General features: G+C 37.0%; 1 protein-coding gene across 2 annotated transcripts; it reads right to left on the bottom strand.

Annotated features, from left to right (window-relative positions):
- On the bottom strand, positions 1 to 14,104 carry LOC120415037 (adenosylhomocysteinase-like 1). 2 transcript variants are annotated; one of them, XM_039576408.2, is made up of 6 exons: positions 14,020 to 14,104; positions 6,521 to 6,831; positions 6,137 to 6,456; positions 5,624 to 5,973; positions 4,989 to 5,560; positions 1 to 1,345 (listed from the first exon to the last, which is right to left on the bottom strand). In XM_039576408.2, the coding sequence occupies exons 2-6, from the start codon at positions 6,528 to 6,530 to the stop codon at positions 1,218 to 1,220; spliced, it is 1,380 nt and encodes a 459-aa protein (XP_039432342.1). In that variant the 5' UTR covers positions 6,531 to 6,831; positions 14,020 to 14,104; the 3' UTR covers positions 1 to 1,217. The 2 variants fall into 2 exon arrangements, with proteins under 2 accessions (XP_039432342.1, XP_039432344.1); XM_039576410.2 differs by lacking the exon at positions 14,020 to 14,104 and adding an exon at positions 6,965 to 7,114.

Below are 14,104 nucleotides of genomic sequence, written 5' to 3' on the forward strand. Positions count from 1 at the left end.
CCTTAAAAATGGGTGTTATATTTTTAACTTTTGCATCTAACTTCTTTTTTTTGCCGTCGGTCGCGATTGCGATCGCAAAACCAATAAATGTTGATTATTCCTTCCGTCAACTTTTCCCCGACTACTGCGATTTGTCGCGCGGCGGACGCTACTCTCTAAATTGGGTAAAACTTCAATAAACACGGAAAAAAAGTGTAGAATGGAATTTTCTTTGAGAACCGAGATGCGCAAATTTTACAACGATTATTATACTTATTGTTTTTGTTTTTTCTTTAAAGTTAATGTTGGCCTACTTAAGTGAATGCAATTCAAGGTGTGTGTTTTTTTTTAATCATAACCGTTTAAAAGATAAAACAAAAAAACTGCGTGTGTATTTGTGGGTGTGTGTTTGCGTGTTATCAACGCGCGTCTAGCTGCTAAACAATCAAAAAATAAATACAATCAACACCTTCGGCCTTCTTCGCGGGTTGGGTTCGGTTGACGCACGCAAGCGTGACCGCTTTTGTTCTGGATTTGAGTGGAAATCTCCACTGGTGTCGCGCCGAAGAAGCGTGTGTGTTTGAATTTGTGTTGTTTCCTCTTTTGTTATTTGCTAACTTATCAATCTTAATTGACTTATCAAATTAGAGCATCCGTTTGTTGTTTTTTTTCTTCTGTTATCTCTCTTTCTCGATTGGCTTCAAAATACTTGTTTCTTCTTTTCTTGCAGTAATTTTTAACAGTGTGTATAATTATTTTCTTTTTTTTTCGCTTATTTTCCTGTTTCTTTTTCTCTCTCTCTCTCTTTTGTTTTGCGTAATAATAGTGGAAGCGGAAGAGTTTCGTTTCATCTTTCTGTTTTGCTAATACGCTTGCGATTCTCTTCTAAATTGTAATTTCTTCTTCTTCTCTCTACTAATAATATAATTAGTCTCTCGCTACTACAGTCCTAGAAATTTGCTACAGTACTACTTGCCGGTGCCGTGCTTTGTGTTATTTTTTTTTCTATTTCTGTGTAAGTTGTGTTTGCTGCACTTTAAATTAGATTCCAATAGTTTTGCTTTATTGTAAAGTAAAAGTGGTAAAATAAACAATAGCCGGCTCTCTCTTTCTTTCATTTTTCTCGCGAACTCGCTCACGAAATACGAAATACTTCTTTCTCTCTTTTAGTCCTCCATAAAATGCGCGCACCTTCCTTCCTCCCTTCCTTCTTTCTTTTGCTTTGTATAAAAAACGTACTAATACCTGTAATAGTTCGGCTTGAACGGACCGGCCTTGTTGAGGCCCATGTAGCGGGCCTGCTCGTCGGACAGCTCCGTCAGGTGAGCGTCCAGCGTGGGCAGGTGCAGGCTGGCCACGTACTCATCTGAAAAAATAATATTAGCATCGATTAGTGGTTATGATCCGAACAAATTTGCGAAGCTATGCTAATCAGAAGGAGATGACGTGTTTTTTGGCGGCTTCCTTCGTTTTTTCGGGTGTTAATTTTTACCTGCAAGCTCTAATTTGCACAAGTTGGCGAGCTTCGAAAACAAATGATTTGCATCGGCGCGCTAGCTAGATTTTTCTAGAGCTTATCCACTAGGAATTTTGTTGCAGCACTTTACCTGCTTCAGAAAAAAATACACAATGCAACGCAAAAGAGATAGCATATCTCGCGCGTAAAGTGCGCCATTTGTGGTGGCAAGCGTAGAGCGAATTTATGTAGATGGTTGCTCGGTTACAATAATGACGATGGGCGATCGAAGAATTTCAAAAATAATCAATTTCTAGATTATTTATTTTTCTAATTTTTTTATAGGCCGTTGCAAATATCTTTCAAAGATTTGGCTCAAAAAATAGGGAACAAATTCAATGAAATAAGAAGTGTAATCAACTGAAAACAACTAAAAATACATTTCCCTACGTGATAACTTTTTATAGCGAGATTATTAGCATGTTTGGGCTAAGAAACATAGCAAAATTTCGAAGGACCTTTCAAAAAAGTTTTTTTTGTTGAAAAATATGCTCTCGTTAAAACTTAGATTTTGATTAACTGAAACTGGTGTATAAAGCATTAAAATTATAAAGTTCATTTTAAAGCACTTTTTTCTTCGAAATGTAAAAAAAAATACTTAATTCAGAAATTATAAATTTTGATGTTAACAATTTCATGATTTTAAAATTTCATAAATTTAGATCATTAACCATTAAAAAAGTTATTTGAAAACCTGTAACTCTAGAAGGGTCATTTTAATCGATTTGTTGTTTTGGAAAAAGTTGTACACGTAAGTTCAAAATCATCCAGTTTTCGTCAAAACCGAATACTCAGTTGCACATTCTACAAAATACAAAAAAAAAATCAAAAACTAAAATTATTATGTTTAAAAAATTCAAAAAGTGTAAAAATTCTGATTCTTTCTGGAATAAAATTTCAAAATTTACAAATCCTTCAATTATCAAATTCTTAAATTTTTTAATTACTAAATTCCTTAATTTTTAGATTTTAAAATTCGGGTTTTATAAATTCTAAAATTCTGAAATTCACAAATTCTTTGTTTTAAAATGCATTTTACACCAGTCCATTTCTGGAGTTTTTTTTTGAAAAGGTCAAATAAACCAAATTATGATTTTTTGCTTTTTGGGTGTTTTTTAGCACCCCTGACTCAGTTTCAAAACACCCAAAAAGCAAAAACTGGAAATATGGTTATTGGACCTTTTCAAAAAAAAAAAAAAAAAAAAACTCCCGATTTGTTTTGCAATTATTAGTTTTCAAAATATGTAGGTTTTGATGGACGCGAAAAAAACTTTTTTTGGTATTTCATAAAAATTTATTCAAATTCTATATTAGAACTTTGAAGTTTTTTGAAAAATATTTGCAGCGGCCTAAATTTAAAAAAAAAAATAATTCTAGCATTGTTAAATATTTGAATTTTGAATGCTCTGAACTTTCCATATTTTGAATTTAATTTAATTTAAATTTACAACTTCTGAATTTTTGAGTCTTTGAATTATTAAAATTAAAGGATTTTAGAATTATTAATATTTGGAATAAAAAGTAACCATACATAAATCTTTCCTTGTTTTTGAGCCGGGATTTGAACCCCGATCTACCGGTTACAAGGCGAAAGCGTTACCACTGGGCTACGTGGCTCGGTCTTATTTCGAATACCAAACTATTATTATTCTTATTTGCGGAACGAGGTGGGACAGCTAGGATCAATTAAATTAAATATAATTCTAAATACCAAAATAAAGAAAATCCTTTATTTTATAGTTTTTGGATTTAAAAATGTTGTATTCTTTGAAATTTTAAATTTCAGATTTTTTAATCTTTTAAGTTTTTTAGTGTTACTTTTTATTTTTGAACTATTTGTATTTTCAAATTCATAACTTACTGAATTCTCTTAAGTTTTAAATTGAAATGTCTAAATTCCAGATTCAAAATATCTAAGTTTTTATTTTTTTTTGTTCGTCCAGTTGTAAGGTTATTCCCTCTTGTTTACAACAAAATCCGTTCTTTTAACATTATGATTCGGAATTTAGGATGTTATTGTTGTTGATTTTATTAAGGGAACTTTAACCCTATCGCTCCAGTGAGGAATTGAGGAATTTTCAAAATTATTGATACGTTTGTAATTTTCAGTCGCATAAGCAAATCCAATTTTTGTGTCATCAACACATATTGTAAACAAGCACCGCGCGAAGAAACTTCAAACGCTATTTCCGTTTATGTCCCTTTTCAGCTGCGTAAATATCGCTTTACAAAAATCTTTTCGTGATCCTTTACTTGACCGTTTCTTGGAACATTGATTTCACTACTACACTTGCAGGTGTAATGTCACACGTCGAAAAATGAACTGTAATTTTTTGGAAGATTAACAATATAAACAAATCGAAATAAATTGATTTTAGTGTTGCAAACAATGAGAATCACAAAAAAATCTTCAACTGATTGATTATTTTTTTTTTCAAAAAGTGATTTTCTTTTGCGTGTTTCGTCTCTTCTCTTTTTCGCGGATGAAGAAAGTTTGCAAGCGAAAAAGATTGCGGTTATTTTAACGCTGGTTGACCTAAAAAGATGTGAAATTGAACAGCAAATACGAAAAAAACCGTATTTGTCGGAATTAGTCATATTTTCACGATTTTCACTCCAATTTTTACAAAAGAGCGTATTTTTTTTTATTTTGATGTCAGATTTCAGCATAACAACCAAAAAAGAAAACGGAAAAAATATCCGTGATTAAAAAATCCCAAGGTTCAAAATTTTCTGAGAACATTGAATAACTACACAGCTAAAAAAGTAGTAATCCAGCAGCGTGTAAAAGGCCTGGGTGTAAAATAAATTTTGAATTAATTTATGTAATTTTACACCCTGAAATATGTAGCCCATCAGTATGGGAAACCTACTTGACCGAAATGTCAAGCCCATATATGCGGTTATCCTTTCAGCTTCACATCGGTCCGATGGCTGAGTGGGCCTAGGCGTCAGTCCTTACTGTTGGTGCTGGGTTTGAATCCCGTCGGTTGCAACTTTTTTTTTGTGTTTACAAAAATTGTACATGCAGTGTGTAATATTAAGTGTTTCTTTTGACGAAGGTGATGTGCATGCTTTTGCATGCGATTTTACCATTGGATTTTTTGCTGTGTAAGTCCGGTACGTGTTGATGTTCCAATTTTTTAAGGGGATAAGGGAAAATCTCCACGGAGGTGTAAATATCAGTTTAAAAAAAAAAAAATCTAGAAAACTACGTATCTGAAAACAGAACTCTACTCAGAAAATTTTGAAAGCGTTCGTTAGCCACTCCTGTAAGCCGATTTTGAGGTTATGGGAAAATACAATCTGTATTAAATTAGTGTTTGCGCCGCTACCGGTTGTCGCAGTCTCCGTTATTAGGGGGTGTTGCTAAAATTGACCAATTTTAGAATGATTTTCTGGCTAAATTCCGATTTCGATGCACATTCGCAAAAGTTCGCTGTCTAGTTGCCACTGCAATTCGCGCACTTTGTGCTGCCTTTTTACCACTCACCCATCTTCTTCGGCAGCAGGTACACGTCGGCCTTGTACCGTCCGGGCGGCGCGTTAAACAGCTCGATCAGCGCCAGCGCCTGGGTGGCCGCCGTGATGGACGCCACGAACGACGACACGCTTGAGCAGGACAGGTTAACGAGGCGGCCCTCGGCCAGCAGGATGATCCGCTTCCCGTCTGGGCCAGGCCAAATGATGTGATCGACCTGGGAGCGCATCTTCTCCCACTGCAGCTCCGAGGTCCGCAGACTGTTGACGTCGATCTCCGTGTTGGAGTGACCCATGTTGCACACGATGCAGCCGTTCTTCATCTTGTCCATGTGCTCACGGGTGACGACGTTCTTGTTGCCGGTGCACGTGATCACGACGTCAACGGTCCGTATCACCTCGTTTAGTTTGACCACACGGAAGCCGTCCATGCAGGCCTGCAGGGCACAGATCGGGTCGATCTCGGTCACGTACACGATGCAGCCGAGACCCTTGAGGGCCTGGGCGCAACCCTTGCCGACCTCGCCGTACCCGCAGAGGACCACCTGTTTGCCGCCGATCATGATGTCGGTGGCGCGCTTCAAGCTGGAATGATCGTTTTGGTTAGTATTTTTGGGTTACGATCGGGGGATCTTGTTTGACACGAACCTATCGATGACGGACTCCTTGCAGCTGTACAGACTGTCAAACTTGGTCTTGGTGATGGCGTCCTTGACGTTCATCGCCGGCACCGTCAGCTTGCCCGTCTTGGACAGCTGGTACAGGCGGTGCACCCCCGTCACGCTCTCGTCCACGATCCCCTTGATCATCTTGAACATGACGGGGTACTTTTTCAGCATCAGGTGCGTCGCGTCCCCGCCGTCGTCGAGGATCATGTTGGGCTGCCAGTTTTCCGCGTGCACGCACTTGTCGATGCACCACCAAAAGTCCTCCTCGATCTCGCCGCGCCAAGCGAAGATGGGGACGCCACTCTCCGCCAGGGCCGCCGCCACTTCATTCTATAGGGAGGAAGATGGGTAGAAGAAGAAGTAGTAAAACAAAACAAACAATCTTAATTGCCCTCAATTCCTCGACACACCACTTGGAGAACAACACTTTGCACTTGCCGTTGAGCTCGACAGCTTCTGAAGAGTGTGGAGTCATGTGATAACGACGACCTACCTGCGTCGAGTAGATATTGCACGCGGCCCATCTGACGTTGGCGCCCAGGCTGATCAGCGTTTCGATGAGGACGGCCGTCTGGGCGTTGATGTGCGTACAGCCGACAATGTTCGACCCCTTGAGCGGTTTGTCGTCCAGCGCTTGCTTCCGCAACGCCATGATCCCGGGCATCTCCTGTTCCGCGATCTCGATCTCGTGCCGCCCGAACGAGTGCTGTTTGATGTTGCGCACGCAAAAGTCCGCGAATCCCTTCGAGTTCTGCTGGACCTTGTCCCGCGGCGACAGATCGTCCTCCTCGGAACTGCTCTCGGTGTACGAACCTGCGATCGAGAGCGAGCGATCAGCATACGATCAACCAAGAAACTCCCCTCCCAAGCTACTTACTCATACTCATCGTGACGGTGGATTGATAAAGACTGAACACGCGACAAAACTGGGCAAGTTTCTTTCGAGAGCGATCGTCTTCTCGACGACGGTCGCCAACAATTTAATCAATTTACAAAATCACGATAACGACTGACAGCGCAGCGCAGCCTGACTTGGCCGGGAACCCGTCTGAGACTAATTGCTAAATCGCTGGCGAGTCGTCGTCTCGGTCCCAGTTGGTGGTTGTGAAGAAGCGCCTCCGAGGGCCATACAAGCGCACATACGCCGCAACCACCCACACTCCACTCGGTCGTCGTCTCCGATGAGGCCTGCGGAATAAAAAAAAGACCATGTAAATTAGCATTTTGTGTTATCTCTCTCACTCGCTCTGGCTCGGTAACGATTGTAAAATGTTTGTCACTTTAATTAACACCTCGTTCTTTTTTTTATTACGGAGGCTACCTCTATCACTAGTGTTATTGCTATTATTACAGGCAAGGTCGATATTTGCCTATTGTCTGGTTACGCGCGCGCGATCGTTAGGTGCCTTTTTTTTTAATTTACTCTTTGATGAATTTCTAATTATTGGCGAGTCGTGCTCCTCGTCGTCGTGGCAAATGAGCTCTCACGTGTCGGACCTGTTTCCAGCTGAGGCGAGTGATAAAAGCTAAAAATCAGATGCCCAACCGGTTATCACGATTGTTCAAATTTGATTTTCCTATCAGTTATTTCCACATTTCAAGTTGACAAGACTCCAAAGTCATCAATAGTTGATTGCGCAGATATTTAAACGGTTTTCAGAAACTAAACTTAGGCATGTTTTTAGTATGTACTATTTTTCCAGGGTGACCACCCAAACCTCATTTTGTTACCGATCTGACACGATCGCCATCGCAAAGCGACCGTCGGCGAATGCACACGAAGTTGAAACGAACGGTAACCGAGCACGGCACTCACGCAACCGCGCTCTTTCTGGCGCGTGGTGACAGCAATCATGTGAATGCAGTCATTGGGAAGATGAACCGGATTTCGGTAGAATGGCGAACAAACGCTGCTCTGCTGCGCGAATGTATCTTCGGAGAGCGTCAAATGACTGCGCTCATTCGTTCGCGTGTGGATGAACAAGAGCAAAATGCTAAAATCAACGTTCACAAACGGTGTCAATAATCAAAAAGTCTCCCACCACCAAACGAATATAAAAACTTTTGAGGGAAAAAAGAAAAACTAAATGTTCAAAAAAAAACCCTTGTGATTTCAATTCAGAGAGGTGTAAAATGTAGCTTTTAAAAAATAATAAAGCTTTTTATTTAAAAATTTCAAATTTGTGCATTTGCATGTTAAATTCCCGACATTTCCAGAATCTCAAGTAGGCATTTCTCACCCAAAGAATGGTTGTTAATCAAAACCTGTTAATATCAGCCAGCGCATAAAATGTCTAAACAAATAAAAAAAACAGATTATTTATTTTTTTGTAATAATACAAAATTTTACAAAAAATTTCTGAAAAAAAACATCAAAATTAAACATAAATCAACAAAAACTTCAACGTTCATTTTAAAAATGGCCAAATATAAAAGTGGTTTTTCTTCGGTTTTAAAATTCATCATCCCGGTACGAGAATCAAACTCACGACCTCTGGATTGGAAATCCAGCACGCCGCTAGTCGAAACCCATCCCCTACCGGTCAGTATTCCCAGTGAGCAGATTTACTCTTTGAAGGGATTTGACTTTTCCGAGCCAGACAGACCTTCGGTTTATGGCCTATCTACAATCACTTAGCTTAGAACATCTAAGTAAAGTAGTTACTTAGGAAAGTCTGCAACTTACGTTCGTCATCCACAATCAACTTAGAAAACTTGCTGGGCTGATATACGTTGCTATGCAGTTATTTGTTTACCTTTGATATGGAAACGTCAACTTACCGTGGATTTTGAAATATTCCAAACCAAACGTCAGTTTCTAATTTGATTACTTTTCCATTGTAGAAACTCAGATTCATTTCCATTGATTCAAATTCCTAAGCTAAGTGAAATTTTCTAAGCTAAGTGATTGTAGATAGGCCATTACAAGGCGAAATCCGTAACCTCACGGCCACGGAAGCTCGGCAATAATTGAAATTGGAGTGGAAAAAATACTTTATTTTATTTTTATTTTCAACCAAATTAGGCTGAAAACCCTTAAATCGAAATTCGTTTAAAAATATGTTTTATCATGCTTTCTCAGAAAATAAAAAAAAAAATGACAAAATAAAAAACAATAAAAAAATTAAATTAAAACAAAAATAAAAACTTAAAGCAAATTTAAAAAAATAAAAAATAAATCAAAAAAAAATTTTAAAAATTTAAAAATTGAAAAAATTTCAAAAGATTTAAAAAAAAATTAAAAAAATAAAAGAAAAAAATCTAAAAAATTAAAAAATTAAAAAAAATAAAAAATAAAAAAAATTACAAAATTAAAAAAAATTAAAAATAAAAAATTAAAAATTGAAAATAAAAAAAATTTAAAAATTTAAAAAAAAAATCTAAAACATTAAGGCTGGCACAAATTTTATTAAAAGTTTTTATCCCCCCTTCAATGTTGGCCCGAAAAATCAGGGGGCAAAAAACTTTTTTTTTTTCAAAAAACTTCAATATTTTTATGAAAATTTAAGTGCAATTAGTTAAAATCAATTTAAAATGAATTCCAATGCGTTCAGAATCATTTTTAGCATGTTTGGGTTGATTTAAAAATCTTTTGAATTTTTGAAAATTTTCGATGTCTACTATCGCTAAAGTTTTTTTTTCGCTAAAATTTTTGTTTTCGTCATATTTTACATTTTTTGAAAATTTTTATGCAAGACAACTGAACTAGTGTAAAATACATTCTAAAACACTTTTTCCATGCAAATGCTGAAACTATGGCATGTTATTTTAATATTTATACTTTTTTTGCCCTCCCCCCTCGACTCCGGCCAGAGCCGAGGGACAAAAACTTTTAAAAATATTTGCATCGGCCTAAAAAAAATAAAAAAAAAAACTTCAAAAAAAAATTAAAATATAAAAAAATAAAACATTTTAAATTTAAAAAAAAAATAACATATTTAAAGAAATTTAAAAAAAAGAAAAATATTTAAAAAATGAGAAAAATAAAAAATTGGAAAAATTAATAAAAAAAATAACGTTTACATTGAATTATCTGAGATCCGGCCTTTATTGAGGTTTTGCAGCGCGACTGCGTTTCAAATGTAGGTGGCGCCAAAATGAGGTTACTTGCCTAAAATCGTATGCCTTTCTGCCGATTAAAGAACAAAATCGCTTATTTCTCGTGATTCCTGCATCAATCTTCATGAAACTGGTTGCAAAAGACGAGACATTTTTTTTTGCTTTAGAATAAAGAACATCAACTTTTGGGCGCGCAAAAATTTGTGACTTTTTTCTTTAAAAAACATGTTTTGGAACACGAAAAAATGAGTTTCCCTGTATATATCAAGGAAATAACCAGTTAAATAGTTGATAACAGATGTGTTAACGTATATTCAACAATTTGTATTGATTTTTGACAGACTTTCTTGCCAAATAGTCCAAATTACTATCTTTTTCTAAATTTACAGTTTTCTTATAGAAAAATCAAACAAATATTGGAAAGTTAATCACCAAATTGTTGGAAATAATTTTTCTCATCCGAATCTGGCATAATTTTTATAAAAATGTTGATTAGGAAGGAAAAAACACATTTTTTCTAAAAATCATAGGTTTACGCTATTTGTTCATAGGTGGCGGCACGCGTCTTTTAGCTTTGCTGCAAATTCAAAAATTGTATTTTTGAATTTATGTATTTTTATATTTTTAAATTTTTAAATTTATCAATTTAAATTTAAATTTTTAAATTTTTTAATTCAAATTTAAATTTTTAAATTAAATGTTTAATTTTTAAATTTTTTAAATTTTAAATTTTTAGCATTTTTGAATTTTTAAATTTTTGAATTATTGAATTTTTAAATTTTTGAATTTTTGAATTTTAGAATTTTTGAAAAAAAATTAAGGATTTAAGATTGTTCTCAGTTGATAAGACTTCTATTTTCATTAAAATTTTGATATTTTTTTGCCCCCTGATTTTTTGGACCAATTTTGAAGAGGGGCGACATAAACTTTGAAAAATATTTGCAACGGCCTTAAAAGAGTTTTATACTGTATCTTTCTTTTTATACGAAATTTGAACATTAAACCTACATTGAATTATCTTTAATTTATTTTGTCAGATTTACAATTTCAATGTTTTTTCTTTTAATCGTTAACTCGAACGGAAATGCACTCAAAATAACTAACATTCGAAGTAGCGACATTCGAATCGTCTCAGTAGGTTTATAAGTTTTATGAAAAATTATATTGTTTTTCTCGCATCTTTTGAGATTCGAGACTTCTATTTTTGTATTTTAATTTTGTTAAATTTGTTATCTATATGCTTCGGAAAAAACAAATTTGCATCATTATTTTTCCGTACAAAATGTTGCAAGTCTGTCATACGAGCTAAGTACAAGAATACATAAAATTCTGTATTTTGCGAATAGTTTTTTTTATCGACTTTATGAATCACGTCTTCGCCAAATTAAAAAATTAAAAAAAACTTTAAAAAAATCTTTTTTTTCAATTATTATCAATCAAAATGGAATTCTCAAAATAAGTATTCCTAAATTTAATAATTTCGTTTATGGTCCGAAAGGCAAACTCTTTTGTATAAAAATTTAGAATGATGCAAAATCGGTTGCAGGAGTTGTGAATTTTTTTTTTTTTGAAGATATCAAAAACATGTTTTTACAATACTCATAATTACATTTTTATGCAATTATATCAATCAATTTAATAGGTTTTTACTTTGCCTAATTTTTCAACATTTTGAAACGGAAAAAAATAAAAAATCTTCGTATTGTTGTTATTTATTGAATAAAGGTGACTTACACGAAATGTATTGAATCGTCACCAATCTTTGTATTGACTTTACGAATTATTTTAATCATTTTTTTAATTTTTTTGCTGCAGAGATAAACAATTGCGAAATGGGCAAAATGAGCCGCCTAAAAAAAATCCCTGAAAACCTTAGAAAAACTTACAAAATTATGCAATTTGAAAAGCTATTTTTGATGCACTTGAACATTTTTTTTTGGTTTAAGTGCATAAAGTTTGATTCCTTTTATAAGAATAGTCACTTAACAAGGCAATCAATTCTTTTAATTTAATAGATTTGGGCCAACATTTTTTTTGCATTGTGCAAAATATTATGGCGACCTTTGCTAATTAATAACAAAGTGAATAAAATTAGAAATTTTCATTCTTAAGGCAGGTTTAGAATTCGATCCTGTCTCCATCAAATTCGCACATTTTCACTAAAGAAATAAATGATGTGCACAAATTTTGGTAACAACTTGTTTATTATATTAACTTTTTAAAATGTATCTTTACAAAAATCTTCAAGAAAAGAAAATAAATATCCAACAACTTGTTTTGGACTTCCGACTTTATGAAAAAAAAGAGACCAATCACAAATTCCCGACTTTATCTCGATTTTTCGCGGACTTTGAGAAGCAACCCTGCTATTTTCACAATATTGCTCACACAGTGATTGAGCGTTGCTTATCTGAATCGCCGATGTTCGTCGCGGATTATCGGTTCCAATCCCATTCAATATTTACAGCGCCTTGTATGTCCGTTATCTAAACAGGCTACCAGAATAAACAATCAGGAGCAGCGCTGATCTATTTAAAACACGCGATTGATTTTAGTGCCACCCGCATTTTTCTCGTCGTTCCACGATTACTCAACGCATCGTTTTATGACGAACGACTTGATTGATCCAATTGAGCTCTGCACGCTAAGACCTATTTAAGCGCCTGTTGAACTCTCATCAGCGAGCGCGAGTTAAGATGTACGACGAGCACACGTGACACGAATCGTGAAAGGGAGTTGCAACCTGTTGTTGTTGCTGCCATTATTTTCCTTGGCTCGGAACGCTAATCCGACCTGGCATCTGCCTGACAAGCGATATTTTAAAATATGCACATTTATCTTCTCACACACACATGGAGGGCGAGCACGTGCGCCTTCCTGCCTAATCCTCGCTTTCACCTTCCCTCACTTTTTTGCAGAAGGCAGACAAGTGGAAAAATTATTACGTTGACTGATAATAAAAACTTGGTGCGCGCTTAAGTGCCTCTTCTGCGGCAGCAGCAGCTCGTGTGGATAATGAATAATCGCACGGTACACACACACGCGGAGTAGCTCGAGAGAGAGATATAGAAAGAACAAACATGCCCTTGCTCCGCTGGCCAACACACGGCACGGCACGGCAAGTGTGTCACGCGAAATTCCCCAACCGCGAAACCGTACGGAACCGGTTTCGCGGCAGAACGAGAATCGCCGCGGTGACCCAGTTACGAGTGCCGTGCGATCACGTATTGGCGGTAGATTTGTGCACTGCGATCTGGAGCTGGAGACCTATTGTTGAGCAAGTGTGTTGAGCGGTCCACAAGCCGTAGCTTGAAGCAGCAATTCCAGCGACTGGTTTATGATGTTTTATAATTGGAATGAACCGAGCATAACTCCTTCGGGATGATCCGGATTGTGATCAAACACAATCGAATCGATGCACTGCGACCAGATGATGTGGATGCTTCCGGGGCACGAGCAAAGAAAAAACGGCAAGGCGTCACACACTCACGAGCACACACAGCGACACGTGTGTTATGCAATCTTTTCCTCTGTCGAGAACCGACAATCGACGGGGCCACGGGAACACGATTCAGCGATTGGAATGGTGGTGACTCACACCAACCTTTCGAAACTCGGTCTTTCAACCAAAAGCTTCAGTTCGCTTGCCAAATAATTCAACGCAAACTATTCCCGAACGACGATGCTGCTTTTCGCCTTGACCTGCTGCTGGCTCCTCCAGGGACTGTCCACAGCTCGTCGTCGTCGTCACTCTTTGTGTATGCAATCAATGCACTAATGCAAATGCAAACACACTCTCCTTTGCTACTGCTGCTGCGAAAACGAGTGTGCGTGACAAACATCAATATACGACTACCAGGCGGACTGCCGTGTCGACGACGAGGCAGCTGTCCCCAAAAACGGATCGATTCCAACTCGTGCTAATGTCAAGGTCAGCTTTTGGCCTCAGCCAACGAAATCCTCCAACTTGATCGATGACGTTTGCTCCTGTTTTGCGTTTGTTTGTTATCGTATCAAAACATAATCAAGCAGGCCGTGCCATTCTCGGACTCAACCATCCAAGCGCATCATCTGTTCGTCGCAAATCTGTGCCTTCAATGCTGAATCGCCGCCGTATCGCCATCTCATTCATGACTTGCTTTGATTGATGATGATGGCCGTCGGTCGTCGTCGTCGCAGGCGAATCCGCAAAAATGTTTTTCACTTTTTCACCGCGTAATTCCGGCCAACCGCACACGACTGCAGATGGCCCGCCCGAAGGACACACTCGCGAAGCAAACGGGATCGGTTCGAGGCGCGAAATCCGCGGAAAATTACCTGAATTAGTGACGAAATTACGGGAACCCTGATCGGAAGCAGACCGTCGTCGTCGGCTGGAGGAAAAGTTTTGACTTTGTGGGGG

Source organism: Culex pipiens, chromosome 1 (assembly GCF_016801865.2).
Source record: "Culex pipiens pallens isolate TS chromosome 1, TS_CPP_V2, whole genome shotgun sequence".
NCBI classification, from domain to species: domain Eukaryota; kingdom Metazoa; phylum Arthropoda; class Insecta; order Diptera; family Culicidae; genus Culex; species Culex pipiens.

Coding starts and splice junctions, on each gene's coding strand:
- LOC120415037 (XM_039576408.2), bottom strand. Junction 5,974..6,136: donor GCAATATCTACTCGACGCAG/GTAGGTCGTCGT, acceptor TCCTCCCTATAG/AATGAAGTGGCGGCGGCCCT. Junction 1,346..4,988: donor CCTGCTGCCGAAGAAGATGG/GTGAGTGGTAAA, acceptor TTATTTTTTCAG/ATGAGTACGTGGCCAGCCTG.